Source organism: Lethenteron reissneri, chromosome 22 (genome assembly GCF_015708825.2).
Source record: "Lethenteron reissneri isolate LAM-NWPU_2019-01 chromosome 22, ASM1570882v1, whole genome shotgun sequence".
In the NCBI taxonomy this organism is placed as follows: Eukaryota; Metazoa; Chordata; class Hyperoartia; order Petromyzontiformes; family Petromyzontidae; genus Lethenteron; species Lethenteron reissneri.
This window is the reverse complement of record NC_083800.1, coordinates 12,142,975-12,160,341: the sequence shown is the minus strand read 5'-3', so window position 1 is coordinate 12,160,341 and position 17,367 is coordinate 12,142,975. Positions and strand designations below refer to the sequence as shown.

General features: G+C 47.2%; 1 protein-coding gene across 3 annotated transcripts in view; it reads left to right on the top strand.

Moving 5' to 3' along the window:
- Positions 1-17,367, top strand: part of LOC133345642 (serine/threonine-protein phosphatase 2A 55 kDa regulatory subunit B alpha isoform) — a 218,024-nt gene that overhangs the window by 195,077 nt on the left and 5,580 nt on the right. For all 3 annotated transcript variants that reach the window (XM_061556587.1, XM_061556586.1, XM_061556589.1), the window contains 3 exons: positions 3,154-3,318; positions 10,090-10,259; positions 11,461-11,552. In XM_061556587.1, coding sequence (XP_061412571.1) covers positions 3,154-3,318; positions 10,090-10,259; positions 11,461-11,552 — 427 coding nt within the window. The remainder of the gene's footprint in view (positions 1-3,153; positions 3,319-10,089; positions 10,260-11,460; positions 11,553-17,367) is intronic.

Below are 17,367 nucleotides of genomic sequence, written 5' to 3'. Positions count from 1 at the left end.
TTGAAATCATTGTTGTGGTTGTATAAGCTGTCTCAGGAGGGTTTTTTAAATATTGTTTTCAACTGTGGGAGGAGCCCGTTGAGGCAACATATCACTTTCGCAAAGGAGAACTGGGGTAGAATACGCAGAGAAATATTTGGTTGGGTAGACATTTTCACTGAGAGTCGCCGATACCACAACGCGTATTGGCTCTTGCCTGTCGCCATGGAGACGCAGACCGCGAGACAGTGAGCGCCGACCGTGCAATCATTGCCTTGTCGGTGATAAAATACATGAGAGTATTTGTATTTTAACAGCAATCAGATTGACAGGTGCAGCTATAACCGAGCGGCTGAATTGTGCGCTCAATTGGCCGCCAGTTCCCGCGCCTCCCGTGCTAATGAATCCTGACAGGGAGCACATCACCGTGCGGCCACGGAGCAAATGCCAAAACGCAAACCGCACACAGGCACACACTCACGCGCACACTCGCGCGCGTGTGCGTGTGCAGTGGCGTAGAGGTTGGCGCTTTGCACTTCGAACCCAACGACCCGAGTTCGCTTCCCGCTCGTGGCCAACACCACAGTGACGATGATCTGAACTGGTCCTGGGCTTCCCCTAGGTCGACTCGGCCTCAACATGGGTACCTGGTGCGGTGTGTAAACATCGCCACTGGGAAACAAAGGCGGCCGGGCGTGGTGCCGGCCAGCCACCTCGTGTGCCGTGCCGGCCTTCATAGGTGCTACTCGCTAACAGCGCTTGCCCCAACGGTCCCTTAAGGCTACACAGTGGGATCTTTGTCTTTGCGGGGGATCGTGAAAGGGTGTGTTACACCTGCCGGTGTTTCGTGCTGTTCTTGACACCCCAATCGGGCTGATGGCCGGACAGTTCGAGCACAGCGGAGTGCGTCTGCAGAGTCGACGTTGGATTCCAGTCGCCGCGCCATCTGCGGTGTCTGATTAGATGTTGTCATTGATTCTTACAAAATCATGCCACCTCTTCGTCGTGGTTTGGGTGCCTGCAAAGTGAAAATTACAGCCATTTGAGTCCGGAACAAATACATTGCCTAAAAAGAACAGTAGGTTTTTTTTCGACCAAAATTTTACCCACACCGTCATTGCAGCCGTCAATTAAATATATAAATTATAAGTTCCAAATATAGTTGGGGAAAAATATAATATTTGGCTTGCATGAAAACACGGCCACTTCACATGTGGTACCAGCAGCATCTGCACCTCCGATTAGCACGGTTGGCTACGTACGGTGCGAAAGAAGTTCAACATACATCGCTCAACACGCTGGCTGATTCCGCTTCATCTCCATCTCTATAAGCCCAGCAGTTTCATACTGCGCAGCATTGGTCACTGTTCAATTAATTATCAATCACGAATAACCTTTCGTCAGTTACATAGGCACTATCTGCTAGTTTAGTTGTTCACAGTCGTGCAGCAGTTGAATAATGAGTGATACAGAAGCAATTAAACCAAATGCTCCCGTACCTGCACGTCGTAGGTTATCCATTGGCGCATGTGTTGACTCGCGCTCTTTCATCTTAATAATGTGTGTGTGTGCGCGCATGTGCATTATTTCCCAAGGGGCAGTTGAATGAGAGAGACTTGAAAATGTATTTTATGTGAGCAATAGGATGCAAAGACAAAGTTTTCCTGTATAGTCTGTAACATGCTGTAGGGGCAAGTGCTGTTCGCGAGCACCTATGAAGGCTGGCACGGTACACTAGGGGATAGGTTGCCAGCAGTACGCCCGGCCGCCTTTGTTTCTCCAGTAGCAATGTTTACACACCGCACCAGGTACTTATTTGAGGCTGAGTCGACCTAGGGGAGCCCCATCACCGGTTAAGATAATCGTCACTGGTGTTGGCCGTGAGCAGGAATCGAACTCGCTTTACCGGGTTCGTAGCGCAGCGTTACCGCTACTTTACCGCTCCTCGCAATCAGATGGACACGCACGCACACACGTGCAGCAGATAGGGGAACGAACACAGAATCTCGACTCTGGTGCTGGAGAAGACTATGCGAGAAACCAGCAAAGCTGTACGACAAGGGTTTGGTGAAAAAGCCAGTCCACACTGACATAGGAAGATGGAAACCCAAGTATTTTTTGTAGCTACAGGTGTGCAAGGGAAATCCTGGAGAAACGGTTTGGTCAAGTGGAAGGAAAACTGACTGAGGTGGACGGATGGTGACGTGCATGTAACCAGGACGACAGTGAAGCAACGTTCCAACAAAGCCCAAAATGGCAGAGGGGAGTAGCTTAATCATCGAGGTCGCGAACTCTCAGCAATGAGCAGAACGGTAAGAGAGGGCACCCAGATGGATCTAGTCGCCCCGCCAAATGACTCCATCTCTATCGGCAGCCCCTCAGGCAGTGTTGTGAATTCTACATTTATACGGCAGATATCAGTCCCTGCTGAACGTCACCAACATTGACGACTTCTGCGCAGGCGTTCGCGGTTGTGCTGCATGGCTCTCCGATGTGTTTGCAGTTGTACCAAATAACACGAGCGGTGCATGGTGCACAACCCAACAACGGGGAAACACGTGGCCTCCACCTTCACCCGGCGGGGCAGCCTTGGCCCAGCCGGTGCTCCTTACACAGGGGGGGTGTCCATGGTGGGGAGATGTTAACGACCTCGCTTGGTGTGCAATAAGTCGTCGGTTCGATCCCGACCCTGATGCCTGTACATTTGGAGTTTGGGTGTTCTCTCTCCGCGTGGTCGCGTGGATTTTTCTCCGGCCCCTTCGGGTTTTCCCTCCACGTTTAGAATCGGCATCACGCATTTAGAGTGTTTTTGCCGCAGCTATAAATTTCCACGTGATAAGCCACTTCGTTGAGTTGTCATTTGAGCCAGGTCACTTCTGAAAAAGAGCTACGTAGTTCAGTGGGCCTTACCTGGCAAGATAAAAAATAGTTTAGTTTTGGGCGAGGGCGATGTTGGCGACGGGGCAGAGTGTGATTTTGACCCTCGCCTCGGTCTTTAAAACTTAAGGTGGTAACACCATCAAGGATTATGGGGTAACGCGCAAACTACCCAGAGGCGACCAGCAGCCGCTGTTCTGTTCGGCGTTTCATTGTTCCAGCGGTTGCTTGCACCTTAACTGCCACCTCCCACAACCCAACCCCCACCCACCCCTCCTCCACCCGCCGCCGACTAAGACATTGTCGACATCAAGCCGGCGAACATGGAGGAGCTGACGGAGGTGATCACGGCGGCCGAGTTCCACCCACTGCAGTGCAACATGTTCGTCTATAGCAGCAGCAAGGGCACCGTGCGGCTGTGCGACATGCGTGCCTCGGCCCTCTGCGACCGCCACTCAAAACGTGAGCCCCCCCCCCCCCCTTTTGCTTCACGCATCCTCACTACGCACATACGCGCGAACGCAGACTTCCAGCACCTATGTAGGCTGGCACGAAACACGAGGTGGTGGGTGGTCAGCACCACGGACGGTCACCTTTGTTTCCCCAGTTGCGATGTTTACACACCGCACCAGGTGCTCATTTGAGGTTGAGTCGACCTAGGGGAGACCCAGAACCGGTTCAAATAATCGTCACTGGTGTTGGCCGTGGGCGGGAATCAAACTCGGGTCCCCCGGGTTCATTGCGCAGCGTAGCGCTAACCCACGACACAACCACACCCCACACACAGACACACACAAAGACAAAAACACACAGACACACACACTGACGCGCACGAGGCCCCCCGTTGTCTTCAATCACTTCAACAAAAAGATGGAGTGGGGGTGGGGAACTGGGCGACCGTCTTAATCTGAACGGTAGTTTTCATCACGATGAGAGAAACATACGCGTGGCTGTGTGTGTCTGCGGGTAGAAAGCAGGGTGACGCAAAACCCCTTTTTCTCCAAGTGCTTCATTGCCAACAGCCGTAATTGGCCCGCAAATGGCTTGCGATGGTTGTTGTAGCGGTGATAGCTCTCAGTGGGGAAAAAAAAAAACCTCTTCCCCGAAGCAAGTGCCTCCAGGCCACACTTCTCACCGGCTGCCCCTAAATGATATCACCCAGAAAATGCCAAAGATAATAAAGTGATAGTCGGGTTTGGATGTCCGGAGGATGGTTACACCGGCCTTTATTCATTACTTCGTTTTGTATTTCAACAGCTTTTTTCTTCCATTACCAATTTAGGCTTGTGTGTGAAAATGCCTGATTGACCCTTGTTGGAAATGGTAGCTTCTCACTGGGCAAGATCGCCGCTTGTCGGCAAGAGGAGGAGATTGATTTGTGGGCGTTCGCAGCGTTTAAAAAAATTAAAGAAAGTGGTCTCCATTGGCATTCATCTTGGCTTTCCCTGCTGTTGAAGATGGAGGGCTACCAAATGGACGAATACAATTATTGCGCCGAACATCTGGTTCCTGAATACATTGATAATTATAATATTGTCAAACATTGACATGCTAGTCCGCTGGAGCATATACGAACCAGTAGTCTGTAATAGCCACTGGCTTTAATCTTCGAAACAATTTGGTCATTTTAAAATCCCGATCACAAAAGTGACACAACTAATCATTCTGTTCACCACTGCAATATTATTGCGTGTGTGTGTGTACTTCCCTGCTACGAATATTTATCAGATCGTTATATAAAGCAGCCCTGTCCTTCCATATACACTGACTATTTTCTAGACGTCATAATGAAAACAAATAGGAATTGACACAATCTGAAAAGCTACGCTGCACAGCTTAGCTGTAGCACTTTTGGCTTGTGTAGTATTTCACATTTGTGTCACGTCTTTCATGTGCTTCCCTCCCGCCCCCCCCCGTGTGATGAGTATTTGTGTTGACGGAAAGTAATGTATTCAATAATGCAGGGGATACTGGACATATTAGGGCATTGGAGTGACATTCCGTGGTCGGCAAGTGTGGGGAAGGCCTAAAGCCAGTCGGGGGAAGACTTCTAAGAGCATATCTTGGAAGTCGGCTGCCAACTCTGCACCAGCTGAGGGATTTGGCACAAGGAAAGCGTCGCAAGGACTGTGGCTGCAGTGACAGGCTGTGGTTAGATTCATCTCGAGAGTTGGCTTTGCATTTTTCAGCAAGCAGTGACATTCACATTTGGAATTGTAGGCGATTACCCTTAAAGGCACTCGGCTAGCACTTATAATCGCGTACAATTTAGCCGCTGGTCCTGAGGAAACCCGGTGAAAATCAGACACGGGACTCCGCTGTTCATTAATGTGACAATTAGCCAACATTTTACGGCGAAATGGCTCGGAGGATGGGTTAAAACATTTCCTTGCTGTGAACCAACCCTTTGCGATGTTTAAATAGTTCAACGTTAAATTAAATAATGCTAGAATGTGTTATTGTGGAGGGGTGTGAGAGATTAGGTGTGCTGTTTGTAGTGTCTCTTGCAAGGAAACAGGTCACAACGATTTGATGGGGCTGCTTAACGACAATACTTTATACGCTCCAGGGCTGACACCCAATGGCAGCTAACAACATCTTCCTTTACCTCCAGGGATAATTATATGTCGATTCTCCAATAGCTTTAAGAGAAATTATTATTTTAAAAACTAAATTTTTAACAAAGGTGAAAACCAGTTAGCAGATGTGGAATCAATTATAATTACAATTACGAAACCAATGCTAATTGAAATAACGATTACATTGTTATTGCATTGCATTGTGAATAACATAATTATAATTGCATATGATGGCCGGTCTCTGCCATGCCCTGTAGGGTTCAATTTAATCACCAAAAACTGGGATAATTCTAAGACTTGGGTTGAAAATGTGCGGCTGCATTCTTTTGTCATCCTTGTTACTTTCATCATTAACGGTGGTTGACCGATGAATGTACTGGCCCTCGTTTTGGCAATGTGGAATTTCCACCGTTAGCCCATGGCTTGCAGGTGTTGAGGAATGACCAGCCCTTTGCGAGCAAGAAAACTGCACCAATTTGCCCAGACGTCTTACAGCCGTTTCGTCGCGTCTGCCCCCTTTGCCATACTAATTCAGTTCTTTGCTATTTCAAGACGCGCACCAGATGTGGTCAAAGTACAACGCGTGCTCTCCTCTGTGCGCGCTTCATTTCGGTATCGATTAAAACAAAAAATGCAATCTCGTCGCGCTCAACGAGTGAGAAGCTCGCAGTCGATGATGCACGGCAGTTAAGGGGTGCTCGTACCAAGACGGCTCTTGCGCTTGCCTACGCCGCCTGCATCGCCAGCACCGAGCCAGCGACGTTGAGATTGCCGGGGTTTAATCCACAGCCTGTCAATGGTACAGAGTTGATGACGGTCTGCACAGATAAACCTCCGGCTTAACACGTAGTGTAGGGCTTTCGTGACCAATATTATCCATAATAGAGGGTTTTTTTGGTTAGAGCGCATCAATATAAATGTGTCGTTAAACCCGTCACCACCCAACACAGTCAATTAATAATGTTTGTCACGTAAACAACACGTGCCAATTAGTTAAGCACACCAGTGCGTTTGAGAGTAAACCCACAACATTTACTATTCGAGTACTCTGACGTTTCGCCAGTAATTAAAAGCAGCCTCATCAGATGCCAGCCAGAGTTGTGGAGAAATTGTGTTTTGGTCCTAAATAGAGGGATAAATGTGATGTCGTCACTTGTGGGCTAATCATGTGCGAAGAGGGGGGGAGGGGGTTCATATATTCATATAAAAATCCTCTTATGGAAAACCTCCAGCTTTATAGTTAATTTCACTGCATGTAAGATGATTGGCGCGTGACGAACCACGTTTTACAGGGCACGAAGCCCGCGCCGTCCGAGTTGTTGGGTTAGAGAGTTCTGCTGAGGTGGCGATTGCGGTGTCACCTTCCAAAGTCGCATGCGCTCGCTCAGCCCTATACCAACCCCCTCTGCCAAGTGATTGCATTACAGATGTGCACAACCACCACCAACAGGTCTTCCCACTGCGAGGCGAATGCCGCTCCGTAGAGAAGCCATTGCGTTTGCTCGCCGATCCCCTGTACGTTCGCTGCCAGCTCCCTGTGCAGGGACAATGAACGAGAGGCATCGCTTCTCATCCGTCATAGCCACCTTTGCTGCAGCAGTGCTCCGTTTGGTTTTTGATAATTGTGTAATGGGGAGTTTCTCGACTGCATCGTTTGTCTCGGCGTGGTTTGTTTTGCATGTCTCTTATTTATTTTGACTTTAACTTCCGAGCCCATTTTTTTCTTTGCGCTCCACATTATCACGCGGTGTTCATTGGATTTTCACTTTCATGAGCTTTTTAAAAATCAAAATCAGAAGTTTATTTCCCCGCGTGAAGCCCATTGAACTGAGAAGCTCCTTGTTCAAGTTCGGTGTTGGTATTTTGACCCCCTCGTTCCGAACGATTCAGGCGAGAGGCGGCAACACGGATTTATCGCGCGTCCATGACGGGACGATTTGGTTTTGTACTCTTAAACGGCCACGTGGCTTTGATGAATTTTAACAGCGGATTAACTGTGCCGGACACTGCATGCGTTTGAACCCTGGAAGCCCTCCTGCCACTGCCGCAAAGTGATATGCAACAGTTTTGCCTTCGCGGCCAACGAGGTGAAAAATAGATTGACATATGGTGGAAAAAGAAGAGTTTGGATAAGTGAGGCATGGAATAGCGTAGACATTTGTTACAAGCTGGAGGGGTGCAGACGGGGTTGGATGGACGGATGGCTACGTCTCTGCCACTTTCAATGCCGCACTGCATGTCTCTACGGTGAAGGCACGAACAAATGTGTGTGTGTTTGTGTGAAAGTGGGGAAGAGGTGTTTAGTGATTTGCAAACTTTGATCCAGCGAGTCCTGCAACTTCATTACAGTCCTATCTGTGCGCAGTGGCAGTGTAATGACAATAATAATAATAACCATAACGTTGTTTTGGAGTTTGATCGCATAAATGTAAATGTCATTAAACCCGCCACCACATGACACAACCAATTAGTAATGGTTGTCACGTGAACAAAACTTGCCAATTAGTTACTAGTTCAGCACACCGGTGTGTTGGAGAGTAAATCCACAACATTTACAATTTGAGTCCGACGTTTCGCTGGTCATTACCACCAGCTTCATCAGGCGATAGCCAGAAATAACAACAATAACATTTATTGATTCGGAGAAGTCTCACTGATCCCCAAGGCGCTTTTAGGACAGCCCTGCTTGGGCTACTTCCTTTTTAAGAGTGCGCATGGGAGCAATGAGGGTGTGCGTGAGAGGAAACTTGCAGCACCCGAATAAAACCAACGCGTACAAAACAAGATGACGTGATGGTTTATAGCGCTCTCATTGGTGACCCGGTCATTCATGGCCGTCAACTCCACTGCACCACACTCGAGAGCCTGGTTTCATCACAGGTGGCTTACGGAGATTCAAACGCGGGATCTGAGTGGTGCTTGCTTAGCGCCGTGACCTTGAGCCGCCCAGCCTGTCAATGAGGGATTTGGGAGTGGTTGCTGTGGAGCCTGTGAGCATTAACGCTGTGGAGCCTGTGAGCATTAACACTGCGGTGAGCAGCAATACTCCTGGCTGCATCATCATCACCACCCCACCCACCCTCTTTGTGCTACGTCTGCCGTAGTAAGCAATTGCTATGACAGCACTTTGCCTCCACATCCTCTGAGCAAAAGGGCCGATGTGCGTTGTTTTGTGTGTGGGCAAGATTCAAATGGGAGTAATGCCAACAACGTAAATGGTTCATAAAAAGTTTCCTGACATTGACGTCCAAAGAAATTGCTTTCTTTCCCACGCGGTTCACTAAACCTCAGGATGTGTACGTTATTGCAGTGTGTCTCACCATTCAGACATATGTATGCATGTTACATGTTATTTTTTTTAAGTGTATTGGCTCTTAAACATTGTATGGTTATTGACGTTCAAGTTATTCGGGAAATCGATGCTACTGAATGGAATGCAACGGGTGAGGTCCGTGGCCCCTTGTGTGCTTCTGTTGCACAGTTCTGGGCCAATCCACAACTGATAATTTTACTTGTGCCCAGTTCTATAATCTTGAGTGGTAGGGTTTAGCCATTTGGGATTGAGGTGGTGTCCTTTATGCCCTATACCTGGGTTTTCTACAACTCTTTTTCAATTGGGAACTCATTTTAAAAAGTGAATAAACAAAAGCAGCCACCATTTGCCACAAAGTGGTGGTGATGTCACCACATCGTGTGTGCACACACACAAAGACATGGACAAAGATCCGCCATATAGCCTTAACAGACTTTGGGTCAAGTGCTGTTAGCGAGTACTTATGAAGGCCTGCATGGCACACGAGGGGATGTGTGGCCAGCACCACGCTCGGCCGCCTTTGTCTCCCCAGTGGCGATGTTAACACACCACATCAGGTACTCATTTGAGGCTGAGTCGTCCTAGGGGAGGCCCAGGACCGATTCAGATAATCGTCACCGATGTTGACCGTGATCGGGAATCTAACTTGGGTCGCCGTGTTCGTAGCGCAGCATGCTAATCGCTACACTACCGTTCACGCACATGGGAATAGAGAGAGATAGACACGCGGGGAGAGATAGAGACACAGACAGAGGGAGAGACCTCCCGTGACCCCTTTCGGGGACGCCACCCACTGCTTTATTTGTCTGAGGACTTGAATTTGATAAAGGGGGTTGTTGACCATTCGATAGCAGTCCACCCAAAACGTCTCCCAAGAATTTTCGTCTGTGGAGTTCCATTCCTGCTTTTATACGGCATTGCTACGAATTTTTTCCTGTTTGGAAATTTGGGCAATTTTTGTATTTTTTCTTTTACCAGGTAAAGCCCACTGAGCTATGTAGCTCTTTTTTAGAAGCGACCCGGACACAAATAATAGCTCAACGAAGTGGCTTATCATGTGTAAATGCATCGCAGCTAAATAGTCTTAAACGCAGGATTCTAAATGTGGAGGGAAAAACCGAAGGACCCAGAGACACATCCACACGGCCATGGGGAGAGAGAGACATGCAAACTCCAAATGTACAGGTGTCGGGAGGTGGTTAACGTCTTGCCGCTGTGTAACGATTATACATTACACAGTGCGGACTGTTAAAATGACGTCGCTTGCTGTCGAATGGAAATGACGCCGGAGTTGACGTTAACAGTGGCCGTGTTTCGCTGTCTTCTCGCAAACCCCTGCAGTGTTTGAGGAGCCCGAGGACCCCAGCAATCGCTCATTCTTCTCGGAGATCATCTCGTCCATCTCCGACGTGAAGTTCAGCCACAGTGGGCGCTACATGATGACGCGCGATTACCTCACGGTCAAAGTGTGGGACCTCAACATGGAGACCCGGCCCATCGAGACGTACCAGGTGCGCCGCCACCTTTCAGACCCCTCCGCACTCGGCAGCACCTCGCAGTCACAATCTTGATTTATCCTGGAGGAATCCGATGAGCTATGAAGCTCTTCGCCACAGACGTACAATACGGGGGCGGGTCAGAAATTTACAACAACGAACGAGGCAAAAACGCGATAGGAATTGCAAAGTGCATGTAAGGTAAACAAATAACTAAAAAAAGATAACTTAGCAATTTTTATTTTACCAGGTAAAGCCCACTGAGCTATTGAAGTGACCTGGCCACAAATGATAGCTAAACTCAAGTGGCTTATCATGGGAGAATGTATAACAGCCAAGTAATCTGACTAATATAAACGCATGTTATTATGCAATGAGTGCCATCACTGTCAACGGTTATTTATGCCTAACGAGGGTGTGTGTGTGCGCGTGTCGCCTGGCTTAGAAGGTGTTTGAGCACCACCTACAGCGTATATTAACTACCTCGCCTCGTATGCAGGACGTCGTGGGTTTGATCCCAACCCTGACGCCTGTTGTATATTTGGAGTTTGCACGTGCTCCCAATGGTGGTGTGGATTTTTCTCCGGGTCCTTCGTTTTTTCTCTCCACATTTAGAGTCAAACGTGAGTTTTGTGTAATTTGGCTGCTATACATTTTCCACGTGATAAGCCACTTCGTTGAGCTATCATTTGTGATAGCCAGGTTGCTTCTGAAAAAGAACGTAATAGCTCAGTGGGCCTTACCTGGTAAAATACAAAAATAGTTTAATAGTTGAGTTTGTAGGCCGGGTGTAAAACTCGCTCTTGAGGATGCTTGCCCCTTTGCTCTGCATTCGTGTACGGCAGGAGCTGAATAATCCTTCGCTATGTAGACGACAGAAAGCTCACGCTGTGGCGTGTCCACATTACACTTCCTCTTGTTTGAGTGAACATTTTCCATCTAAATGGAATTTGAACCGGGACTCGGCTGTGAAGTATATGGGGACTACGCGAACCTGTCTCTAGCCGAAGCTTTAGCTGAATCTCTGCGGCACTTGCGTAGCTGGCGAAACTAAGAGTTGGGAGTGGCCATCATTTCGTGTATAAAACTGTGTTCGGTCATCTCATGCTTCCATCTTTGTTTAAGAACCCATCGTCATTGAAGCGCTCCGTGAATTGCTGGCTGGGGGATGGCATTGTTAAGTGAGTTTGCTTGTTCATGTTGCTGCTGTTTAAAGGTGCACGAGTACCTGAGGAGCAAGCTGTGCTCCTTGTACGAGAACGACTGCATCTTCGACAAGTTTGAATGTGCATGGAACGGCACTGACAGGTAAGGAACAAACCCCCCTTCCCTCTTTAAACAACAACAAAGCTGTTATACGTTTCGTCCAATAAGAGACTCCTCATCGGCTAAATAAAAGTTTGGCGCAAAGGCAAAATGGCATGGGCTTCACTCACTGCCACCGATCTAGCCTCAAACAGCGATCCTCATCTGTAACGAGGTTTGATAAACGTCATGGTTTCCTGAGCTTGTGTGTTTCCATCCGATTACATCACACATTCTACAAATATAAAAGAAAAATAAAGATTTTTTGGTATTTTACCAGGTAGCCTTTTTTTCAGAAGCGGTGGCTATCACAAATGATAACTCAACGAAGTGGCTTATCGTCACGTAGAAATGTATAGCAGCCAAATGCTCGAATGTATAATAAAAGAAGCAGCGTGCCTGTGTGCCGTACGTATTTGTGTTTACGTAGCCGATGCACATAATGTTTTGGCACCACAATTGTGTTCGTTTCCAGGCCACAATTTAACCTTCTTGTGAGCAGGGAGAGAGAGAGAGAAGCTGTTGATGTCGCCACGCTGGTGGCAGCACCGGCCTGGTGCCACTCTCCTCTCACCACCGTCTTTGTTTCAACTTCCTGGTGCAGCTTACAAATGTCGGTGGAAATTGGCCGCGACCATCGTTCGTTGTACATGCTCCTATCATATACAATGAACGCTTTTGCATTATTTTACTTATTTTTTGTATTTTTCTTGAAAAGGAATTGTAGGTTGCCTCAACTTGGCCATCTTGTTTCAGTTTTTGTTCTTCAGCTCTGATTTGCTGAAAATATACCCACAGGCTGCAATACTCTAACACACCGGTGGGCTGAAGTAGTAGCTAATTGGATTGTTTTGTTTACATGACAAACCTCACCAATTGACAGTTGGGTGGCAGCGGATTAACGACACATTTATACTTAAGCGATCTAAGCCTAAAATATATATATTTTTTATGAATAAACACTTGATGGGAATTGAGTAACGATATCACATTTTTGCTCACATGATTAGTCGTGTACTAGTTTTGTCATTTTGCATGATTATTTAATGAAAATATTAATTACGGCACGGTCCACAACCACAAAATTGCTTCGTGGGAATATAGTAATATGAAGTGGTAATTGTTTGTCGAGATAAAATAAGCGCCTTTGTTATTTTAAGTGCTTTTGGGACGCTCTGACCCAGACGTGGGTGTCTCTGCGCCGAGGCGAAGTCCTCGGGAGACGCGGTAATCGCTGTGACATTGCGCTGCTTTCTTCTTGGCAGCTGATGGAGGTGATGGGAGAGCAGGTGAAATCTTGGGAGTAGAACCACACATTTCCACGGCCCCGGTCTGACTTAATACAATGCCACATGCTTCTCATTGTCAGCAAAAAGGCAGTCAGTGTCAAAATGAAGACTTGTATATTAGGAAGGTTCCATCTTGAATGGGAAAAAATAATAATTTCCTGTAGTTGTTTCGCATTCAGCTTTCAATGATGCAGAGTTGTATTGATGCTTAACATTTTGTGTAATTTACGTGGCCAATTTTGTATCTTGATAAAAACGTGACCTCTTTACATGCGAACAACCTCGCTTGGTATACAGGAGGCCGTGGGTTCCATTCTGACCCTGACGCCTGCTGCATATTTGGAGTTTGCATGTTTCTCTCCCCGTGGTTGCGTGAATTTTTCTCCAGGTCCTACGGTTTTTAGCTCCGCATTTTTAAACGAGTATTTGGCTGCTATAAATGTCCACACGATGACAAGCCACTTGGTTGAGCTATCATTTGTGGCCAGGTCGCTTCTGAAAAGACCGATATAGCCAAGTGGGCCCTTACCTGGTAAAATAAAAAATAGTTTTAGTTAAAAAAAGTTATATTCATGCCCTAAAACCACTTTTATTCACCATTGTCACTAAAAGCATACTCTGCATCACCTTTGAAAGTTTGCATTTTAACGGAAATGGTGAATACTGGCATCAAGAAATCATGAGATTGTGTCTGTATGCACGTTTGTTGAACTTATTTCGCACCGTACGTAGCCAACCGTGCTAATCGGAGGTGCGGGGGAGGTGCAGGGTAAGGACAACAAACTAAACACAAAAAGCAGTTCTAAAGAAATGAGTTTTCAATCTAGATGATTTAAAAGTGCACAGCTCCCAATGGCTTCCTAATATCGCACGGAAGAAGCGTTCCAGACGGCCTGCAGAAGCGCGCCGAAAGCGCGCGATGCGGTGACCAGTCTTTGTTAGATGGCTCGCCCAAAAAGTCGCCGCTGCGATCGTTGTGGAATAGTGAACGTGGAGAGAGAAGCCACGAGGCTGCTGTGACTCCTGCTGGAATAGCCCTTGACACTGGTGGAGGTGGCAGCTATGAGCCGCGTGATGTGCCTTTTCTTTTTTCTGGTTAATGAGTTATTTGCAGGGGTGGTGGGGATAAATGGAGCTGAACGGAGGCGATAAAGAAAAATCCCGACAGTTGAAGCTACCACCGTGAGACGAGACACGAGTTGGTCTGCGCAAGTCAGTCAATGTGTCCTCCGCAGCCATGTAATCGTCTTCCCAGCCTGCCCCGTCTGTCATCAGCTGTCACGGTGCTGATCTGTGGGGTGGGGGGACATATGAACACATGTTGTAGGGTAGGTTTGGGGGAGGTTTGTATATATATTTTTTTTAAATCCATGCAGCCGTCGGCTGTTGTGTGAAATTGATCAACGTGAAGGTTTTTCGCGGGCATTAAGGTTGGTGTTTTGTTTCCGACATATTTTTATTTTGTCTTAAAAGCTCGGCAGCAAAGGTTGTCATTGGATGTTGTGCCCTGATCAAAGTCTTTGGCGTTTTGATTGGCGGAACTGATAAAAAAAACACAACACGCATTGTGTTCATCAAAGTTCGCATCGCTAATTGTGATGGGCTCTTCTATTTGCAGACACAGCCTCTGTGCAACAGCATTGCTTGTAACATTGAGCACTGACCCTGAAGTTACCGTGAATCCACAACATTTACAAAAAAACTGTAAATGTTGTGGATTCACTCTTCAACACACCAGTGGGCTAAAGTAGTGAACTATTTTGTCTTTTGTCAACGTGACACTTTTTTTACTGATTGGCTGTGTGAGGTGGTGGAGGGTTACGACACATTTATAAATAACGCGATCTAAACCAAAGACTTTATTAGGAATAATATCGGTCGCGAAAGCCTGCTATGTGTTAAACAGAGCGAGAGTATTCGCCACATGAAGTCACCTGGGCCCACTTTTGGGAGAAAAAAATGTTAGCATGGCCACGTTGAGTAGATGACTGTGTAATTTGTTGCACACTTTGCCATCTGGTAAGAGTAAACAAAATGGACCTCGTGTGCTGTGAAGGAAATTGCTTTGCAGAAAGCTTGTGATTTTGCTTGATTCTCTGTCAATTCGAGTTATCTTTCAACAGGAGCAGAGAATTTTATTTTTGGGCTTAGAAGGAAGGAAAGGTTCTGTTCAGTCCCGCGAATCAACGCCATTGCAATGCGGTTTTAATATTTGCATTCGATGGCATGGACGAGTGGGCACCCTCACCCCCATCATAACGCTTTAGTTTCTGTTCACTTGGTCTCAACAGTTTGCGCGCAATCATATCCAGCGTGTTAACCCACAAATGAAACATGCAGTGAGTACAACAGTGTTCTTCCTGGCGACTAATCCAGACGCTGCTAATTACATCCATGAGCCAGTTGGCCATCAGTTGCAGCCCTGATGAGAAAAAATCCACGCCTATGCATGCACCGCACGCAGGCAGAGTGCAACAAAGACAAAGGCGTTGACCATTCTCAATGATGTATATCTAGACAAACCTTGAACAACCAGCTTCACTAATTTTTACATACCCTAGTCACAACAATGTTGAATTGTGTGTTCAAATTAATCAAACACGCGAGTTTGGTTATTGTTCATGTACCGAGTCAGAATACACTTGTTGTTTTTAACGTAAATTTAATTTTTGCCTAAACACGTGGTGCCTTTGTGGCCTTAGATCTGCCACTCCAGAACGCCGTCATCTCGTCATTAAAGATGCACGATCAAGCGTATAGTTATATAATTTAAAATAATTTGATTAACTTTTATCTCCGAGAATAAGATTTCTCATTCAGAGGAGGCCGGTACTTGCAGCACAAGACGTGAGATGATCATGGATGAGATGTAATGATCGCGCTGTGGCTTCACGAACACAGCCACCACGGTCGCTCATCACACCCCAACATTAATGTTTCTGCATGGCAATGCTGTCCTGCCCGTGGGAATTCCACATTGATCTCTCACGCACGCACGCAGAACCTGTCTGCGCGCTGCGCTTAATGGGCTGCTCTGTGCATGGTTTTCGTGCGACATTGAACTGCATTTTGGGCGCGGTGCGCGCGCCGAACAGCGCACGGCACTGCGGCAGATCACGGTGAAATATGGCGCGTGGGTTTTGTGTCGTTTAATTTGCATCGTCACAGTTAAACATAAACGGGCTAAATTATACAATGACTGCCATCACTGTCAACGGTTATTTATAACTAATGAGGGGTTGTGTGTGTGAGCGTGTCGCCTGGCTTAGAAGGTTCTCTAGCAGAAATTGCGCCTCCGGCGTGTGTTGGCTCGAATATAATGCGCTAGTCCGTCTTCGTGTGATGCGAGGATGCGCGCGGGGAGTGGCGGTGTAGTAATTGTCACCGCATAACCGAATCCTCCTGACCCAGATTCAATACTCGGCCATGTACAAGACCTGTCACTTGGCGTTTGAACCTGGCTTGAGCCTCCTCTGCCTTTCTTCTTCTTTGTATGGCCGGCGAATTGGTTATAGTTTTGATGTCGAGGTTAGCAATCCATTCGCCGGCTTCAGGTGACGAGGCAGAGCGAGTGGTCGCGATGTCACCGGGAATGGATCTCTCAGGGCCAGGAGTTCGGTGCTTGGGGCCATCCTCCGACTTGGGTGGTGGCCACAGTCGCAGTTTGGGCTGCTCCTCACGCTCCACTTGTGTGGAGCAAGTGGGCAGCGTCTTCTTCCCCGGCCCTGTCCTCGGGCGGTCGAGGTGTTGTCCCAAGTTTTCCATGGAAGGTTGGTCCCCTCGGGACAGCCACACGCGCACGCTCGTGCACGTGGCACAGTGGTGTGTCAGTTGTGTGGGGTAACTACGGCAATTGGGAACGAGAGCTTGGCAACACACCGCCTTGTCTACCTGATGGACCTTGGGTGGCGTTGTTGCGCTGAATTTGGCACAAATATTGTCCACGCTGTGTTTATTGCTATAAATATATATAGAAATGTTACATTTGCTTCCACAAAATCTCATGCGTAACACATAAAATATGATGTTTTATCACCATCAGTGAATTAAATACTTCTTCACCTTAACTACAACTATAAACTAAACTATTTTTTATTTTACCAGGTAAGGCCCACTGAGCTATATAGCTCTTAGTCAGAAGCGACCTGACCACAAATGATGCTAGCCTAACGAAGGGGCTCATCACGTGGAAATATTTAGAAGCAGCCAAATACTCCAAGCGCATAGTTCTAAATGTGAAGGGAAAAACCCGGAGGATCTGGAGAAAAATCCACGCGACCACGGGGAGAGAGACGCGCTAACTCCAAATATACAGGTGTTAGGGTCGTGATCGAATCCACGACCGCCTCTCTACCAGGCGAGGTAGTTAACATCTCGTCACCGCGGCAGCCCTACCTTAGAGTTGGGCATTAAATAAGCACATAAAGCAAAAAGCCTGCTACGTGTTGCTAATTAGTTTATATAAATATCTCAATTTAAGTGATACCTTCTCAAATGAGAAAATAACCTTTTCAAACATTGCCGATCGT